We start from the raw sequence: 16249 nt of genomic DNA, 5'->3' as shown, positions 1-16249 counted from the left end.
AAAACCAGGTCTTATACAATGTAATATAATGTAAGACAGGGTCTTATATTAATTTTTGCTCTAAAAGACGCATTACAGCTGACTGTCTGGCTAGGTCTTATTTTCGGGGAAACACGGTAGACCATAATTTGATCTTATGAAATAGACAGATAAACTAGGGGTTAGTTGTTTGCCTTAGCTGGGATTCAGCTCTGGCCCATCCTTCTTCAATGGAAACAACCATAATATCCATCAAAAGAGAATTGGTTAAATGAATTCTGCATTTCCACATAATAGAATACTAGGCAGCATTAAAAAAGAGTGAAAAGAGATCTATTTCTAAGTGACCTGAAGAAATATGACATGGTATGGAACAGTGTACATAGTAAGATTTCATTCTCTCTGTTAAAGCATGGAATACACTCATAAAGTCTAAATGAGCCATTTCATAGCATTCTCTTGACACTGGTCACCATGGGGGCTGAAATTGGGACTGCAAAAGCACTTCCTGCCCTCATTGACATGTTTCTGTACTGCTTGTTTTTATTGGTTTCTTTTACAATGAATATTTATAATTTCTGGTAAAATATATATATATATATATATATATATATATATATATATATATATATATATAACTGTAAATAAAAATAATTTTGAAAAATATTTGAAAAGAATTGCATGGCCCTCATTTCTAACATTATTTATTAGAAATCTGGTCTTAGAAGAAAATTTTCAAGTATTCCTTACTTCAATTGATCTTGGTCACAGGGCTTATAGAGACAAAATTCTATTTGTATGATTATATACGTGCGCTCTTACTGTCCCTTACCCAGATGGATCTTGGCTGTTAAATGCTTTATTATTTTTATTTATAATTTCAGATAGGCCTCAGTGCCCAACTAGTTTGATCCAGGAGAGCTGAATAGGCATTAGAACGGGACAGTGGTTTGCCCTAGACCACCCTGGTGTGTTGTCTGTGTCAGTTTTACAACCATAAATTAGGGAGAAAAGGGGAATTTTACTTATTCTCTTAACTCAAAGGAAAATTGTGAGCATTGAGTGATGCTGAAATGAAACTCAGATGAAGAGCATGTGGTATGATTACAAGGGCTTAACTTTATGAAGAATATCGCTGCTTTCCTAAAACATTAAAGCAAGAGACAGAGAGACGGGATAGAAGTTACTCAATGCTGTGATGTCGGGTATGATAACGCAGGCAGCCTGGCCATGGTCTGTTATTATAGGCCATTGTTTCACTACTGTGATTCCTAGTGATGGCAGCAGAGCACAGGGAAGGTGGCAACACCTACGAGGGCAGTATGAGTAAACCATTATGTCATTAATCATACTGAGTCGGCCAGGGCAACTGGATGGTTATCTATATGGACTCATCAATTCTTACGTAGGCAAAAATGTACGAGCTATTGTATGCTAGTGTTGGGTCAAGAGAAACAACTTCATAAGCAAATTGAAAATAATATAATTTACTAGCTCTGGAAAATCCAAACCTGATAGAATGTGACCCTTTAATAAACAGTACGTAACTTATTTTTCTTTACGAAAAGTGAACACATTTAGTGTGGAAAGTTGTGAAACAAAGATAAGCAAAAATAGCAAGAATAGTAAAAAAAAAGATAACTCATAACTGTATTACTGAGAGGTAATGGCACCAAAAATTTTGGTTTATGTTTTTACAATTCATCCATCGGTTTCTCCATCCAATGTAAATATGTATATGTATATATATATAAAATTTATAAAACAAATGGCATTGTCCTGTTCATACTAACTTAAAATAAAAACTTCTTTATATGCACTTGTAAACTATGTTGTGATCAATATTCCTATAGCTGAATCTTTGTGCATAAATTTTTTCCTTAGACTGATGATCAGACGCGGAATTGCTGTGTAAAATGGTACATAAATGAGTTCTAAAAAGTATTTTACACTGACCCCGAGTCTTCTCTGAACCCATGGCTTCCCTAACAGAAAGCTCTTTGCCCAAGACTGTTCGGTGCCCCTGAAAGCGATATTCCCAGCTCTGGAAGAGCTCAAAGTTCCCCTAGGTGTCAGAAATGATTCACTTACTTTCCGAGGTTTCACCTTATCTTGTAAATCATACTGGCCAATTCCTTTATAGCTGATTCCAAGCCACCAGGGAAGACCTTGTTTATCCTGGAAGATGGAAAAGCATGAGAACCAAGACCTAATTGCTAAGTCTTTTAGAGATGAAGTAATATTAACCAATTTCATCCTTTGACAAGTATCAACAAGTCAAAATAAAACTGTCTTGGTAAACAAAACAGTACTTAAAAAGCTAACTTGTTATTAAAATGACTTTTTAGTGATTCTTCAAATAAGATTTATAAGTCAAAACAGACCGCTACTATTAATACCATCAAAAAGGATGAAGCATTACTGTTTTGATTAAACAGCTGAAGAAATAAAATGTAAGTAATTCAAATAAGAATTAATCCAGAGGACAAAGCCAGTTATCTATTAAAAAAAAAAGAAAGAAAGAAAGAAAAAGAAAATGAGCTCTTTGTTCTCTTGATTAGCTATAAAGGTCAGGGAAGTTTCCAAAGAATTACAAAGATGTAAAAAAATATTTCCAAATCCTGATGTTTATAATGTACTTAACAATAAATATAGAAATACTGGAAAACTCTTTTAGAGAACTGTACGATTCAGTGACAGGATATTTGAATAATGACTTTGAGGTACATATGGGGAGAGGAGAAATTTTTTTTTCCCACAAATTTATATTTTAGGTCTTATAAAGCAATGGCTTGACATAGGGAAAGAAAAACTTAGGCTAAAACATATACCCATATGCAAACAGAATAATAATCAGTAGAAATTAAAATTGCCTTCGTCCATATTTTTAGTACAAGATGTCTTCATTATGCAGGTATTTATTATCCAATTCCTCACACCATTTCGAATTGCAAACATTGTTGGAACTTGAAAAGTCACTCAAGACTGATCAATTATAAAATTATACCTCTTTTAAACAAGACTCACTTCCTAACACTTTATCCTTTATCATCTCACAACATTTTTTAGTCAATTTCTCCCTGCTTATAAACATCTGAAAATACTACACAAATACAAAACATACCAAATGAAAACTGGTATTGCAAATTCTGCACAAATGTGAGGGTTTTATGAAGCTGTTGGAATGACATTGGAGAGTGCATGGTTCTCATACAAAGGCAGTGTCACATGAAAAACTGGCAGCATTAGAAAGATAAACAATTGGAAAAGAGAAAAATAAGCAAGAATAGCTAAAGGAACAGGTGGGCCGAAAAAGAGTAATGTGAATTTCTTAGGGTAATAGAGGCTTTGGGAAAACATTTGAACATAGCAAGTGTTTGGCAAAAATGTGCATTATAACTGGCTAAAAATGACAAGATATAAGCAGGCTTTTATTCTTTAAGAAAATCAATGCTATACTCAATGCTCAAATTTCTAGAGACAATTTACACATACTGGGGGGGGGGTTGTCAAAAAAATGTATACACATTTTAAGTGATATTATCTATGCTCAAGCAGTAGTTAGTTAGCTCTAATTGGGAGTGTCTGGACACTGATGGTAACTACTTTGAGCACCTCTTGTAATTGCAGAAGTCAAATGTGACTTGTATTCATCTTTCGTTATTGGTATATATTGAGTATTACAATTTATACAGTTTTTTCCTTTCTTAAAACGTGTATACATTTTTTGGTGCTCTCTGTATATGCGTATTGATATGTGTGATTTTAGAAAATTGGTGTTGTTCACTAACTCTCACAAAATAACCTGGGTATTATGAAAGCTTTGCCATGTAAAAGTATTTACCTTTACTGCATAATAATGGACTCCATAAGTCGGTAGAGCTTCTACTATTTTCATATACCTATGGAAAATGAATACATATTATAACCTCTTGCTAAAGTGGAAGACTCTTCTGGGAAAAGTGATTAAAGAAAAACACAATTTGTATCTACTTTCTTCATTATAACCATGTCTTCGACTAAAGTAGAAATAAAATAAAGCATTCTAGGGGGTCATCTTTTTTTTTACTTTATTGAAATGTTAGGAGGGACTAACAAGACTTCAATTTCAAAAAGCTATAGCAAATGTTATTTTCTGCATAGTACGATTTCTGTGCCTTAGAAACATATCGTACATATTAGACACTCATATTGCAAGTATTGTTTAAACTAAGCACCTAATGATGCAAACAATGAGAATCAACCTTTGGGTCACTCAGAATAAGTAAAAAATAAAGCAATTCCACATGCTCTTAGAAAACTCTTAGAAATATATACTTAACTCCGCAGTCAAACATCTTAGGGTGAATTTTATTGTATGAAAACCTGACTCTTAAAAATATGCCTTCCCCACCCCAAATTAAAGCAATGGTGCTACCATTTGCTATTTTTAGTTCAACAAGTATGTTTTGTATACCTCTAAGACTTTATGGAGTAGAATAAATTGTGTAAGACTGCCTCTCAGCTTACAAGGAATTGAGGTTCCCGTTTAACACAAGTGGACTGATCAGTGACATTTTGAAGATCAATTTCTCTGGACTTTGTAGTCATTAATTTGATAATTTAAAAGAAGTAAATGGACTACATTTAAATGAATATAAAAAGTTAGGTAAATGTGCCAAATTCATGCAGCAATTGCACTGCACAGCCAGGATTTTAACAAATTGAGTCGAATTTTACAGTCTAGAGACTTAACTATCAAGTTAGATAGTCTCTTATTTGGAGCCACAACAATAATGATCAGGGGAAATAAAAGAAGTCTGCATTTAAGCAAGAACACTTCATAATATGCTCATTAGCCTAAACTAAAATCATTCAAGGGAATTCTTTTTTATTTGTTTCAGCTCGGAAAACAAGCACAATGAGTTAAAATTCAACTTCAGGACTGCTAACTTCTGATTTCTGCCTTGAAGTTCACACAGGTGTACTATGATAAAAAAGGAGATTAGTGCAAGAGATGAGGTATAAGGGAAATCTATACACTGACCAGGGCAATGGCAATCTCCAAGGCTGTATTTCAGTTCTCACATGCTCTGAGCTATATTCAGCAGTCTTTTTTAAAAAAGACTTCTAAGGCCATAAAATTTATTCTACAATTACTATAGCAATAATGCAACATTAGTTTTTATAATTATAGAATTATACATTTAGTTTTTATGACGTTTAAATTTATGTCGCTTGTGAACTGTTCCTAATAAACGGATGGTAACTCAATAAGTGTAAAATGCAGAAATACATCACTATGGCCTTTCTTGGTAGCATGAAGAAACAGATTGTCCACCACCAACATTGTGTGTTCCACCCAGAGAAGCATCACAAACCAGGTAGCCAAACATGGCCTCCACACAGGTTTTGTTTGGCTCATATTTTATTAAAATTTTCTTAAAATGACTTTGCAATGTTTAAAATGTGATTTAAAAATAGGAAATTCCAGCTTTTCTTGGAAAATGTCAGATCTGGCAACATTACACCTGAATTCTGAAGCTGAGTAGTCTTGCCCTTACCCAGGGCAAAAGGTCTCCAGTTTCACCACAGCCGCCCCCGTTCCTTATTTCCCCATATTGGGCCTATAGTTGTCATTTTTGCTACCTGCCTGATACTGAATAGACAACACCAATATACGTAATGACCCAAGACATTTTATAATTCATGGTAAGATATTTCCAATCAGATGAGGACTATATACACACAAACTACGCAACAGAAATCATTTCAGATGACTGCTGCAAACAGAAGACATTAAAAGTATATCTAAGCAAAAACAAAGAAAGATACTTACTGAACCACAGCTTGACCCCGAGTCAGACCTTTGATTTTCAAATAATGCTCAATTACCCTGTCCTCACTGTAAAACAAGAAAATGAAAAGTATGACAATACATAATTATATGAGCTACAGACTCGTTGTAAGAGTCTCTGGGGACTACTTGAGAAACTGGAGAAGAAAGGCCCTTTACCAGCTTGTTAGGTAAGGAGAAGCTGGCTGACTTACGTTTCTGCAGGACATGGCTTCCTGAAGAACACAAACCTCAGACATGTGACAACCTTGTCATGATTTTTTAATTTATATCTTATATATTTATATGCGATGTGTTCATATCTTTAAAAACTTAAATTATTAGAAAAGCATAATTTTCATTTATCAAATGAAAAACTAGTATCCTTTGTCATAACTCAATGAAATATAATATAAAATAATGTTAATAAAAAAGATTAGCAAGTATTACGTATTAAAGATATTTTCTTTATTCAGAAAGATTCAGAAAGAATTAAAACTGTTTCTGAGTCTGTGTTCAATCTTAAATACTCTATTATCACCACTTGGGGACACACTGCTTTAGAAGAAAAGCCTTCATTATTGTCGAAGGATGAAAGTTTTTACCTGGAAAGGGTAGAAAGAGGCTCAGGCCCAGCAACCTTTGACATCATTCAGCTCTTGTACCCTACTTTCAGACAGGAAGCTCTTTCAGTCATATCTCAAGTATAAGTTAGAAGAGTAAATGTTTTTGTCTATATATATTCAGTAATCAATGGTCATTGGTCTTTTTTTTTCTGTTAAGAAACTATCACTCAACAATGATTAGTTTAGAAAGTTCCAGACTCAGGATGCAATGTACTCACTTCCACTATTTATTTGGGAGATATATTCCAACTTTCATATTAAAGCTATTAATGTAGATTACTTATTTTTTAATCAGTTTTTTAGTGGAAAGAAAAACCATCTTCAGGATTCAGAGCCTTAAACCCAGGAAAATATATTTAAAAGGAATGTAAGTAATTCAGAGGGAAAAAAAGTATTTTTCTAGAAAAAATGTTATATGGAAAATGGGGACTATGGAGTCATTAAAATACAAACAAAGAAAGCAACCCAAAATATACAATGATTTCAGGCCATACAGGAACTCTCTGCTCATTCAGGTCATTTCTTGTTATTAAGAAAACCTCTGTCCAAAGAAATCTGTATTTTGTACCACTTAAGTGCACGCTGCTAGCTTAAGGCCGTGTTACACAGGACTGCACATACACCGGCCATTAGGTTCTACGGACCGTTCACCACCTGAAGGAGAAGGCACACGGCCGCTCTTCACAAACAACTACAATCTTGGTACAGTGATTTCCAGTGAGCTTTGACAAGGTCCTGTCGCAGAAAGGATCAAGGTCTACTTATGGTTACTCTGACATATTTGATGGGCGACTTGATATTTTCTTCAGTCATGTTTCTTTCAATTTCTGGAAAAGCATGCAGTTCTCAGTGGACACTGTGATGATGAGTCACCTGCTACCTAGCTTTTGCTTACCAGTAAGCAAGAGAAGGGTGCTCCTGAAGAGTTTTGGTTGGAAAGACCGGAAGTGTCTTTAAGTCTTTTCTGGCCCCTTCATCACTAAAGGAAGAGCAATACAGTCATGTCAGTCATTGTTTCCTACGCTATTATCCAAGCTAGTCACTCAATGAAATCTGAAAAATAGCGATCGCACACTGGGCTCTGACAAAATGTCAGCACACATAAGGCTCTGGTCTCTAACTATACAGACCCTAATTTGACAACCCCCCAAGTCATTTGATAGTTTAACGTTTAAAAAGACAAAAAATTAAAATAACAGTATTAAAAGGCCTTAACCCCATTTTCCTTACTCTCCTCATGAATTTGCAGCCATTTTCATTATGTACTTCCTGTATATACCTAGCTATATTATTACGTAATAATTATTATAATTGTGCATGTTCCATATCCTATTTTTATACAGCATTTTTCAGATTTCATTATACACCTTCTCCACATTCCTATAGCAACCTCATAATTATCTTTAGTGGCTACATAATACTCACCATGTTGGAATACTTGTTATCATAAAACCATTCACATAGTATCACCAATTTTTCATAATAGATGTCATTGCAATAAAAAGGTTTATGTAGAGCTATCTATTAGTCACCTGTTATTTCCTCTCTGAAATAAAATGGACCAAGTCAGCCATCTGCAGAAATCACTGGAATAGAAGATGACCTGAAAATGTGTTTCAAATGAAATCCAAGGTATCGCTTATATTGCATCAAGTGAATTAAAATGTACCTCACATAAGGGCAGCTATTACCTAATTATAAAATGGCAAAATTCTGGTTGCCAAAAGGGAAGGGTGTTGTCTTTGTGGACTTTAACATGAGGGAAAACAGGTAATACAACACAGTCATAGCTGGTTCTGCTATGTCAACACAGTCATAGCTGGTTCTGCATTATGAAAGAAAATACCTTCTAACTGTCCCAAGGATTGAAGGAACTGGTCTATGAGGTAATAGACATGACTCTCTAGGTCTATTAGAGCCTAGTATAAGCACATTAAAGAGCTACTCAAAATCCTGATCAAACTGGTGTTCGTCAAAGAGCACATTGGTAACTCTTCTCCTACTTTCTACCTCTTCATATCTTTACTGTAGCTACTCTGTGTTGAGAAGTTACCAAGAACCAGGCACCATGCAATGCAGGTTTGGGCATTAGTTACATCATGTAAGTCTCTTCACAACTCTTCCCAGGTGGTAGGTACTATCATGATCCATGCTTCACAGGTAAGAATGTGAGGTTTTGAGAGGCTAAGTCACTTGCTTGGTGTCTCACAGCTACTATGTGGAGAAGCCAGAAGGCAGACCCAGTCTGTTTGTCTTTAAAAGCCAAGACCATAACCATTATATTCTATTACCTGATTCCCTGACAGACTCCCAGAGCGTGTCCTGGAGAGCTGACATAAACATTCTCATCTCTTGCAAAGCATAACTCCTCTTAACCCTCACCTCTAGTTACATTTGAAAGCACTGAAGCAATTAGTTTCAAAATCCATCACTTCTTAATTTTTACATTAGCTTCCATGGTGTTTGCCCCAATGTGCATCATGATACTGAAAGAGATGAACCCTCAACTGGAGGACGAAGCATTGAACCCAAGGTAAATCTCCTCCCAAAGCATTCATTCAATACTCACAGATCAATTATTATAGATCAAACCGGGGAACCAAGTATAGTCTGCACACAGGTTTTGTTTGGCTCACACGGCGCTGTGTTGTATTAGAAGTTGCTCACTTCTGTCACTTGAGCAGGCTTGGTGTAACTGATTTCCTTCACTGACTACAGAAGTTTGTTTTCTGGTCCTGGTTTTCAAGTTTCCTGACCATGCCACAGTGCAACCAAGTGAACACACTGAGCCAATTGTACATAAGGCTTACTGTCTTTCGGTACAAACAGCTAGTTAGAGTTGAGTGTTACCTAGCTTGGAGACACTATGATTTTTACCTGTCAAGCTTTCATTTCAAAACCAGGTTCATGGCCCTTCCTAAAGGTGAAAGACCTGGCTTTAGAAATTACTACAGGAAATAGTCACTTGGCTCCTGTTCTTACATAAGGATAAATCTTTCTATTCATTTGAAATCTGAGCAGAATGGCTTGACCACATTGACAATCTTGGGAAACTGGTTTGTGCTTCCTGAAAACAAAAATATGCCACAATCCAATTTATTCACATTAAAGGTCACCTGTCAACTGCCAGTAATGATATTTATTTTTCTTAATAATTCCTTTTATGCCCTGTCCTTCAAATCGCATTTCCTTTTCAAAGACGTTGGCTTGTCAGTTTTCTATGAAGGACATATACATGTATATGTTCTAAAATGATGGACTAAGGATAACACTGTGCTATTTATCATCACCATGAACTACATGTGTGTCATCTTCTGGGTTCGTGGGAACTACGTGCTGTATTCCAAAAACTCAGCCTAGCATTCACTTGTTCCTTTGGATTACATTTAATTTTGTGGCAATCAAGACTTCACTAGAATAGTAGCTGCGGTTTCCCATAAATCCATTTATTCATTTAGCAAGTATGTATTAAGTGTATATACTGCATATCTAGCATGCAGAAGCAAGTGTTGTGCGATTAGGTTACCCACTTTCCCTAACCCCATTGGCCAGACCAATGATGTGGCTATTTCTAATTGCAAGGGACACTGGGATATGTAGTATTTATTTGGGGCAGCCACATTCCTAACTGAAAATTCTACTGATATGGAAGAAAGGGATATTGGATCCTGGGGAAAAACAATCAGACTCCATTGCTGATGGGGAACCACCACTCATATCCAGGTAATTTCTGCCATGGGAGAATATGCATCCATTATTGATTGCATTTTTTCAAAATAAGCCAAAATTCAAGAGTTTTATGTAAGATAACTGAATTTTAAAATGTTGCCCCAACCAAAAACAAACAAACAAAAACCCAGAAATAAAAACTGAAACTTTGTGAGGGCCACATAAAATATACCAGAAGACCATTGCCATTACTCGGCAATTTCTGACATAAACTATTAGTCAAGAATGGATCCGGAGATGCCTTCTCAGCATCTCAACTTGGTTTCCAGTTTTAGAAAATTTATTAATAGTGTAAAACTGTCAGTAGTGCCTGAATAAAAGAGACACGTAAATAATTTTGACAAATGTGAAATCCGGACAATTCCAAATTATTACATTCTTAGGACAGAACACAACTTTATTTTTTTATATGGGAAGTTTCCTATTATTCCTCCAAATCTGGTTATTTGTGCCATTGCAAAGCATCCTATACTTGTGAATACATAACATTACTTTCGTACAGGAACCCATTCAATAATCCATTTCAAACAAGCCACCACCAATACTGCGGTGACCGCGCTGTGCACCTAGCTGGAACAGGCAGCCTGGCAGTAAAATGACGTAAACCTTGTAATGAACAGCGCACAGAAGTAGAAATCCAAGTGGCTAACAGACGGCAGCAGGTGCTCCGCTTCATGAGCACACATAAATGCATTTTAAACCCTCAGTGAACCACCATTACGCACCCGACTACCAAACTTTTAAAACTCTGATAATACTGAGGTTACGTGAAGATGTAGGCCAATAGAAACTCCCACCCACTACTAATGGCAATGTCAGTTGGTCTGATCATTTAGGAAATTTGCGTACTCCATGACCCAGATATCCTTTCCTAGGTACATCCCTAAATAAATTTACACAAAAGAATAAGGTTTCTAGGAGCATTGTTCACAATCAAATAAAAGAAACAACCCAAATATTAAACAGCAGTGGAAGTGATAAAATTGTAATCATACAGTGGAATACCATCCAGCAGAGATAATACACTACAGCTTCACACAGCATGATGCAGCTCACAAATACTAAGCAAAGAAGCAAGACCCAAAATAACATACACCACAATCCCATATATATAACGTTCCAAAACAAGTGAAATAGAACTAGCGAGAATCGTATGTAGGTGATTAAAGTATAAAGCAAAACAAGAAAATATGTACCAGAGTCAGAGGACCTCTGGGGAAAGAGGATTTGATTTCAGGGGGAGGCTGTGCCCAGCGGGGGGAGGATGGGGTCTTGCCGACATTCCTCCCCGGAGGCGGTTACATATGTCTGTGCAGTTTCTAGTTTGCTCCTTACACCGCATATACGTGTTTTATGCATTTTTCTGTGATATAATTCTCATCAAAAACTAGATCAAATATGGCTAGTGGGTGGCCGTGAGGGTGCTGAGGAGCAGGCCCACTGCCATTTAGAGAAGGGCTGCAATGCCAATGCGAGAGGGTAGAACTTACCAACCCCAAAATTTAACCACCAGGGTGTTCCAAGCAGTGGCACATTAATCTAAAGTTAATGTTCAGAGTTTAACCTAAACTTGTGTTCAGAGTTTAGGACCAAGCAGGATTTCACATTTGAGTGGACTGACAGTAGCTGAGTGCTTATTTGTTCACCCTCCAAAGAACCCTGGCTGGGAAATTTGCCTGGAGCCTGACGCCACGTGGATCCCCTGAGCGTGCAGGGGCGGCCAGGTCTGCCTTGAGCACAGATGGCAGGGGGGCTGGAGGGAGGCTAGGTTTATAGGACTCACCCTCAACCTCAGAACACAGAGGAAGCCCAAGTGCAGCCTGGAGGTGAGCAGGCCTCGACAGGGATGTCTCTGCCTGACTCCCAGCACCTCCCCCTCCCCAGTAAATGTACTCCCCCATCCCGACATTCTTCACCCTAATGGCAATGGAAGTGTTAGTTTAAAGATGCACTTGAGCAGAACTGCCAAGAGGGACTGATTTCTCTAGGTCCTAGCCAGAGAGAATGCCTGTAAACAGAAGACGTGCTACTTCTCAGTTACCGAACAGCAATTGCTTTTCTTCATCATTTCGGCAGGAATTCAGATGTCACAATGAAGAACGTGCCTGCATTTTATCCGATAATCTTTTATCTGATTAGGCTGAACCTCTCCTTTGGGTATTCCAGATTCCTATTCTGACAGCTTTCTGGAAGGAAGTGGCCCATGACCCATCATTTAGCCCCTGCAACCATGTTTCAGGCAATGATTCATTTTGGCAGTCTCCAGCCCCCTTTCATGGCCTGTCGCTTTTCTTTACTGACCTCAAAAACCCTGTAGGAATGTGCCAGCCTCACTCATTTTTGATAAAGCCACAATGGTTGGCAAAACCGAGGTCACCCTTTGCGAGTGCTGGAGCACTTGTGTGGAAAACAGCCACCCCCAACAAATGTGTGCACCTGTTTGTGGCTAATTGGGAACTTGCTCACAGTGACAACCAGCCACCTGCCATTCTGAGGCTGGAGGGCCAGGGAGTATCAGCAATGAGCAAACTGTGGGTGCTAGCACCTCTCAGAGCAAAGCAACACCCAGCTCCCAGGAAGATGGCAGCTATCTGTCTATGTTTGGTGTGGGGCACCTCTAGGTTTTTCAGATGACTTAAAGAAAAAGCCTGAGCTTCAAACTTCCCTTTTCTTTTCGGTGCTAAATCTCTTCCTTACCTGAAACCCAAAGCAAAGGTGCCTAACAAGCACCTTAAATATAATGACCCAATAAAAATGTCTGTAGTAACTTCACTACACAAACAAATAAACTAAGCCGTTTAAAATGTAACTTGGACTGCAGTCTTCTTTTCATATACACATAACCATAACTCAAAATTCTTATTTTTATAAAAATGCATATGAAAATGTAAAAAAGCTATAGTTACTGCCTGTTAGAACACTCAAGTTACAGTCTAACACGTGGCCTAAATATCATCAGAAACTAAATAAAAGGTTGTGAGAATGGGCCTCCGAGAACTTGGGCTAGGTGTCACAGCTGGGGCTTTATGTGATGCTGTGTTCCATAGAAACTCCAGATTTACAGTCGTTAGGAATTGCACTAATTAGAAACATTTGCCAGTCGTCTGGTGTTGTCTTGTACGGACGCTGGTGATAAGCCACCTCCTTATCTATGCTTGCTAGAAACCTGTGGGGACTGTCAAAGTTTTGCATGATACTGAAGGAATGGGACATGGTAATTCCTAACAGTTAGCGAAACTATATTTCATGTCTGTTAAATGGTGTAACAGGTGCCAACTTAACTATTAAAGCATTGGAGCTGGACCCAGTGTTTGAGGATGATGGCTTACTCGCACATGTCATTATTAGAAGGATCTTGGTTACTGTGTATCAACACTGATTTCCTTGACTAATCTACCCTCATTGATCAACAACAACTCAGTGATTAGCAGCTTAATGTATATTATCAATTTACTTAGACCAGTTTTTCACTGCACAGATTGCCTTCAAGTTACACTTTTTATAATTTAAAAAAAAATCACATTTCTCTCATTTGTATGGGAACTTGGCCTTCAGTGATGAATCTAGTTGATTTTCTCCTTGAGTTAATAACTACAGAGTTCTAACAGTAAATTTTTCTCTATTGATTCCTAGGTAAAGAGATGTTAAAGGTAACAAGAATATGAAAACACAGTACAGTTAAACAACACAATTTGAACTGTGTGGGTCCTCATATGTGAGGATTTTTTTCATTAAATACTGTTTTGTCCATGGATGCAGAGAATGGACTGTATGTATTGTTCTACGCCACTTTATTTAAGAGACTTGAGCGTCCACAGATTTTGGTATTTATGGGGGTGGGAGGTGTTTTGGAACCAATAACCCCTGGATACTGAAAGTAGTTAAGTTTCTGGGGAGTCAAGTTATACTCAAATCTTTGACTGAGTGGGTATAGCATCGGTGGCCCTAACCCCATGTTGTTCAAAAGTCAACTGTTTTCACTGTCCCCTGACCTGCAGTATCTGTGTTATCTGAGAACTTGTTAGGAATGCAGATTCTCAGGCCCTACCCCAGACCTATAGAATTAGAAGGGCTGAAGTTGAGACCCAGCAATCTATTTAACAAATGGCTTGAGAACCACTGCAATAGAATGGTAGAATAAACACACCAGAGAACACAGGGAGATTTTCAAGAAGAGAGAGTGATGAATAATTTAAAATAGGAAAGAAAGTGAGGCGACTGAGGACAGCCTAGGGGGTGAGTTTTGGGAGACTACTGGAGGCGGACCAGCAGTGTGCAAAAGGAGCACTGCTATTCTGTCCCCCCAATCAATGCTTTGAAATACAGCTCACACTCACTGGGCATTACTAGGTGGCAGAGACTGGGCTAACCCTCTCTTTAACGACATATGCTATTATCACCAGCATCCCCATTTCACCGATGTGAAAACTGAGATTTCAGAGAGATTAATTTAAACTCACACAACAAGAAAGTAGCAGCTGTGACTCCAAACCTGTGCTTTATTTAACCACTTTGCCTAACTCCTCCAAGATTCCTAAATGGAGGTGTGGGTGAGGAGGAAGGAGAAGACACTGCTCAGTTTAACTTGGGGCTTCAGAATTCGTAATTACAGTGGACACTGATGGATCCTATTAAAATGCTTGTTTTTTGGGGTGAGGACAGGCTGCTTTTCAAAACTAGATTAATGTGGATTAAGCCACCTAAGAGATCTGAACACAGACAACAAGACTGGATATGTGTTATCACTCAGTGTTTCTTGAACCAAACTAAAATGACTAGTCTATAATTGTCCCCTAATAGCAAAGATAGCAAATTTAGTTTATTTTTTTTAAAGAGCTACAAAATCAGACCCCAATCATTTTCAGCACCATTTTAAAACAAGACATCCAAATTAGCTTCTGAGTCTCACTTAGGGTGAGAAACCCAACAACCCAACACAGGCCCCTTAAACACAGAGGCATTCCTGATGCCCAGCTTTTCATTCTGACTCCAAAAATTCATCGTTGAGATCTCTGCCCCTGATGAGTTATTTGTCACAGGATATCAAGGCCTGGCACCAGATGGAGAAAGCAAAAAAAAGCTGTAACTTTCCTTCACAGTCAATCATAAGCAAAGGTTGAAAGCTAGGGCTCAAATCCACTCAATGTCTAATGCTGCTGATTATTGCAAATAATTAGTTTAATAAAACTGCTTATAGACTGAGGTAGTTTCATACTGGCTAAAAAGAACTGCCCTCCACAGTTTCCACCCGCCAAACCAGAACCCAGCCAGCAGGTTAAGCAAAGCGGAGTTCATGTGGTCCAACCCGTGAGTCCATAGCTGCGGACGGAGACCCGCCGGTGCGTGAAGACTTACCTAAGGCCCTGAGGTGAGCGGTGCTAAGTCTGGAGGAGCAGTGGTTGGTTGACTGGTTCTGGGGACTCCAGGTCAGAACAGCAGCAGGCGAAGAGGAGGAAGGGGAGGTGGGAATTGGAAAGCTGGGGTGGAGAGGAGAGCGAGGAAGGGGGGAGGGGCCGGAAAAGCCATGCTCCCTGGGCTAGACCTCTTCCCCCTCCCTCTCTTCCTCTCCCAAATCACAGGTCTTTCCATTCTTGGAATTTCCTCCCCACCCTTTTAAACATTTCTTGATCATATCTCAAGCCAAATCAGGTTGTAGTCATTTACAGAATGGACACTGAGAACTAAAATATAAGCCATTCTCCTGGCCTCTTTATGAAACTCTGTCACTGGGGTTCAATGTGAGCAAACATTTCTAGGCTGCCTGGGGTCCCCAGCTCCCTCAGACGGCTCAGCTCCTGCACAGGACTTCAAGGAGACTTTCCTGGACAAGTGCCGTATGGCAGACCAGTGCTTGCCATCTTACTCATAGGAATTCATTCCATCCTCAGAGCGAATCTAGAAGGAGGTGTTATATCTAATTTATAGAAAAAGAGATGGAGCTGGTACTTGGGTTTAGATGCAGACTACAGCCAGGATTTAGACACAGGCTACTAAAAAGCTTCACGTACTTAGAAACAAATCAATACACCAATCCATCTGCTGGCCCTAGACCTGTGATTTGAAGGAGTAGGCTTTGGCCTTAGAACTGGGTTTTGTCCCA

General features: G+C 38.3%; 1 protein-coding gene across 6 annotated transcripts in view; it reads right to left on the bottom strand.

Moving 5' to 3' along the window:
- Positions 1 to 16249, bottom strand: part of FRMD4B (FERM domain containing 4B) — a 374957-nt gene that overhangs the window by 33056 nt on the left and 325652 nt on the right. For all 6 annotated transcript variants that reach the window (XM_081072541.1, XM_081072543.1, XM_081072542.1 and 3 more), the window contains 4 exons: positions 7316 to 7399; positions 5798 to 5863; positions 3824 to 3881; positions 2071 to 2157 (listed from right to left, as the gene is read on the bottom strand). In XM_081072541.1, the coding sequence (XP_080928667.1) occupies positions 2071 to 2157; positions 3824 to 3881; positions 5798 to 5863; positions 7316 to 7399 (295 nt within the window). The remainder of the gene's footprint in view (positions 1 to 2070; positions 2158 to 3823; positions 3882 to 5797; positions 5864 to 7315; positions 7400 to 16249) is intronic.

The sequence above is a fragment of the Rhinolophus hipposideros genome, assembly GCF_964194185.1.
Source record: "Rhinolophus hipposideros genome assembly, chromosome: 14".
Classification (NCBI taxonomy): Eukaryota; Metazoa; Chordata; class Mammalia; order Chiroptera; family Rhinolophidae; genus Rhinolophus; species Rhinolophus hipposideros.
This window is presented reverse-complemented; position numbering and strand designations above follow the sequence as displayed.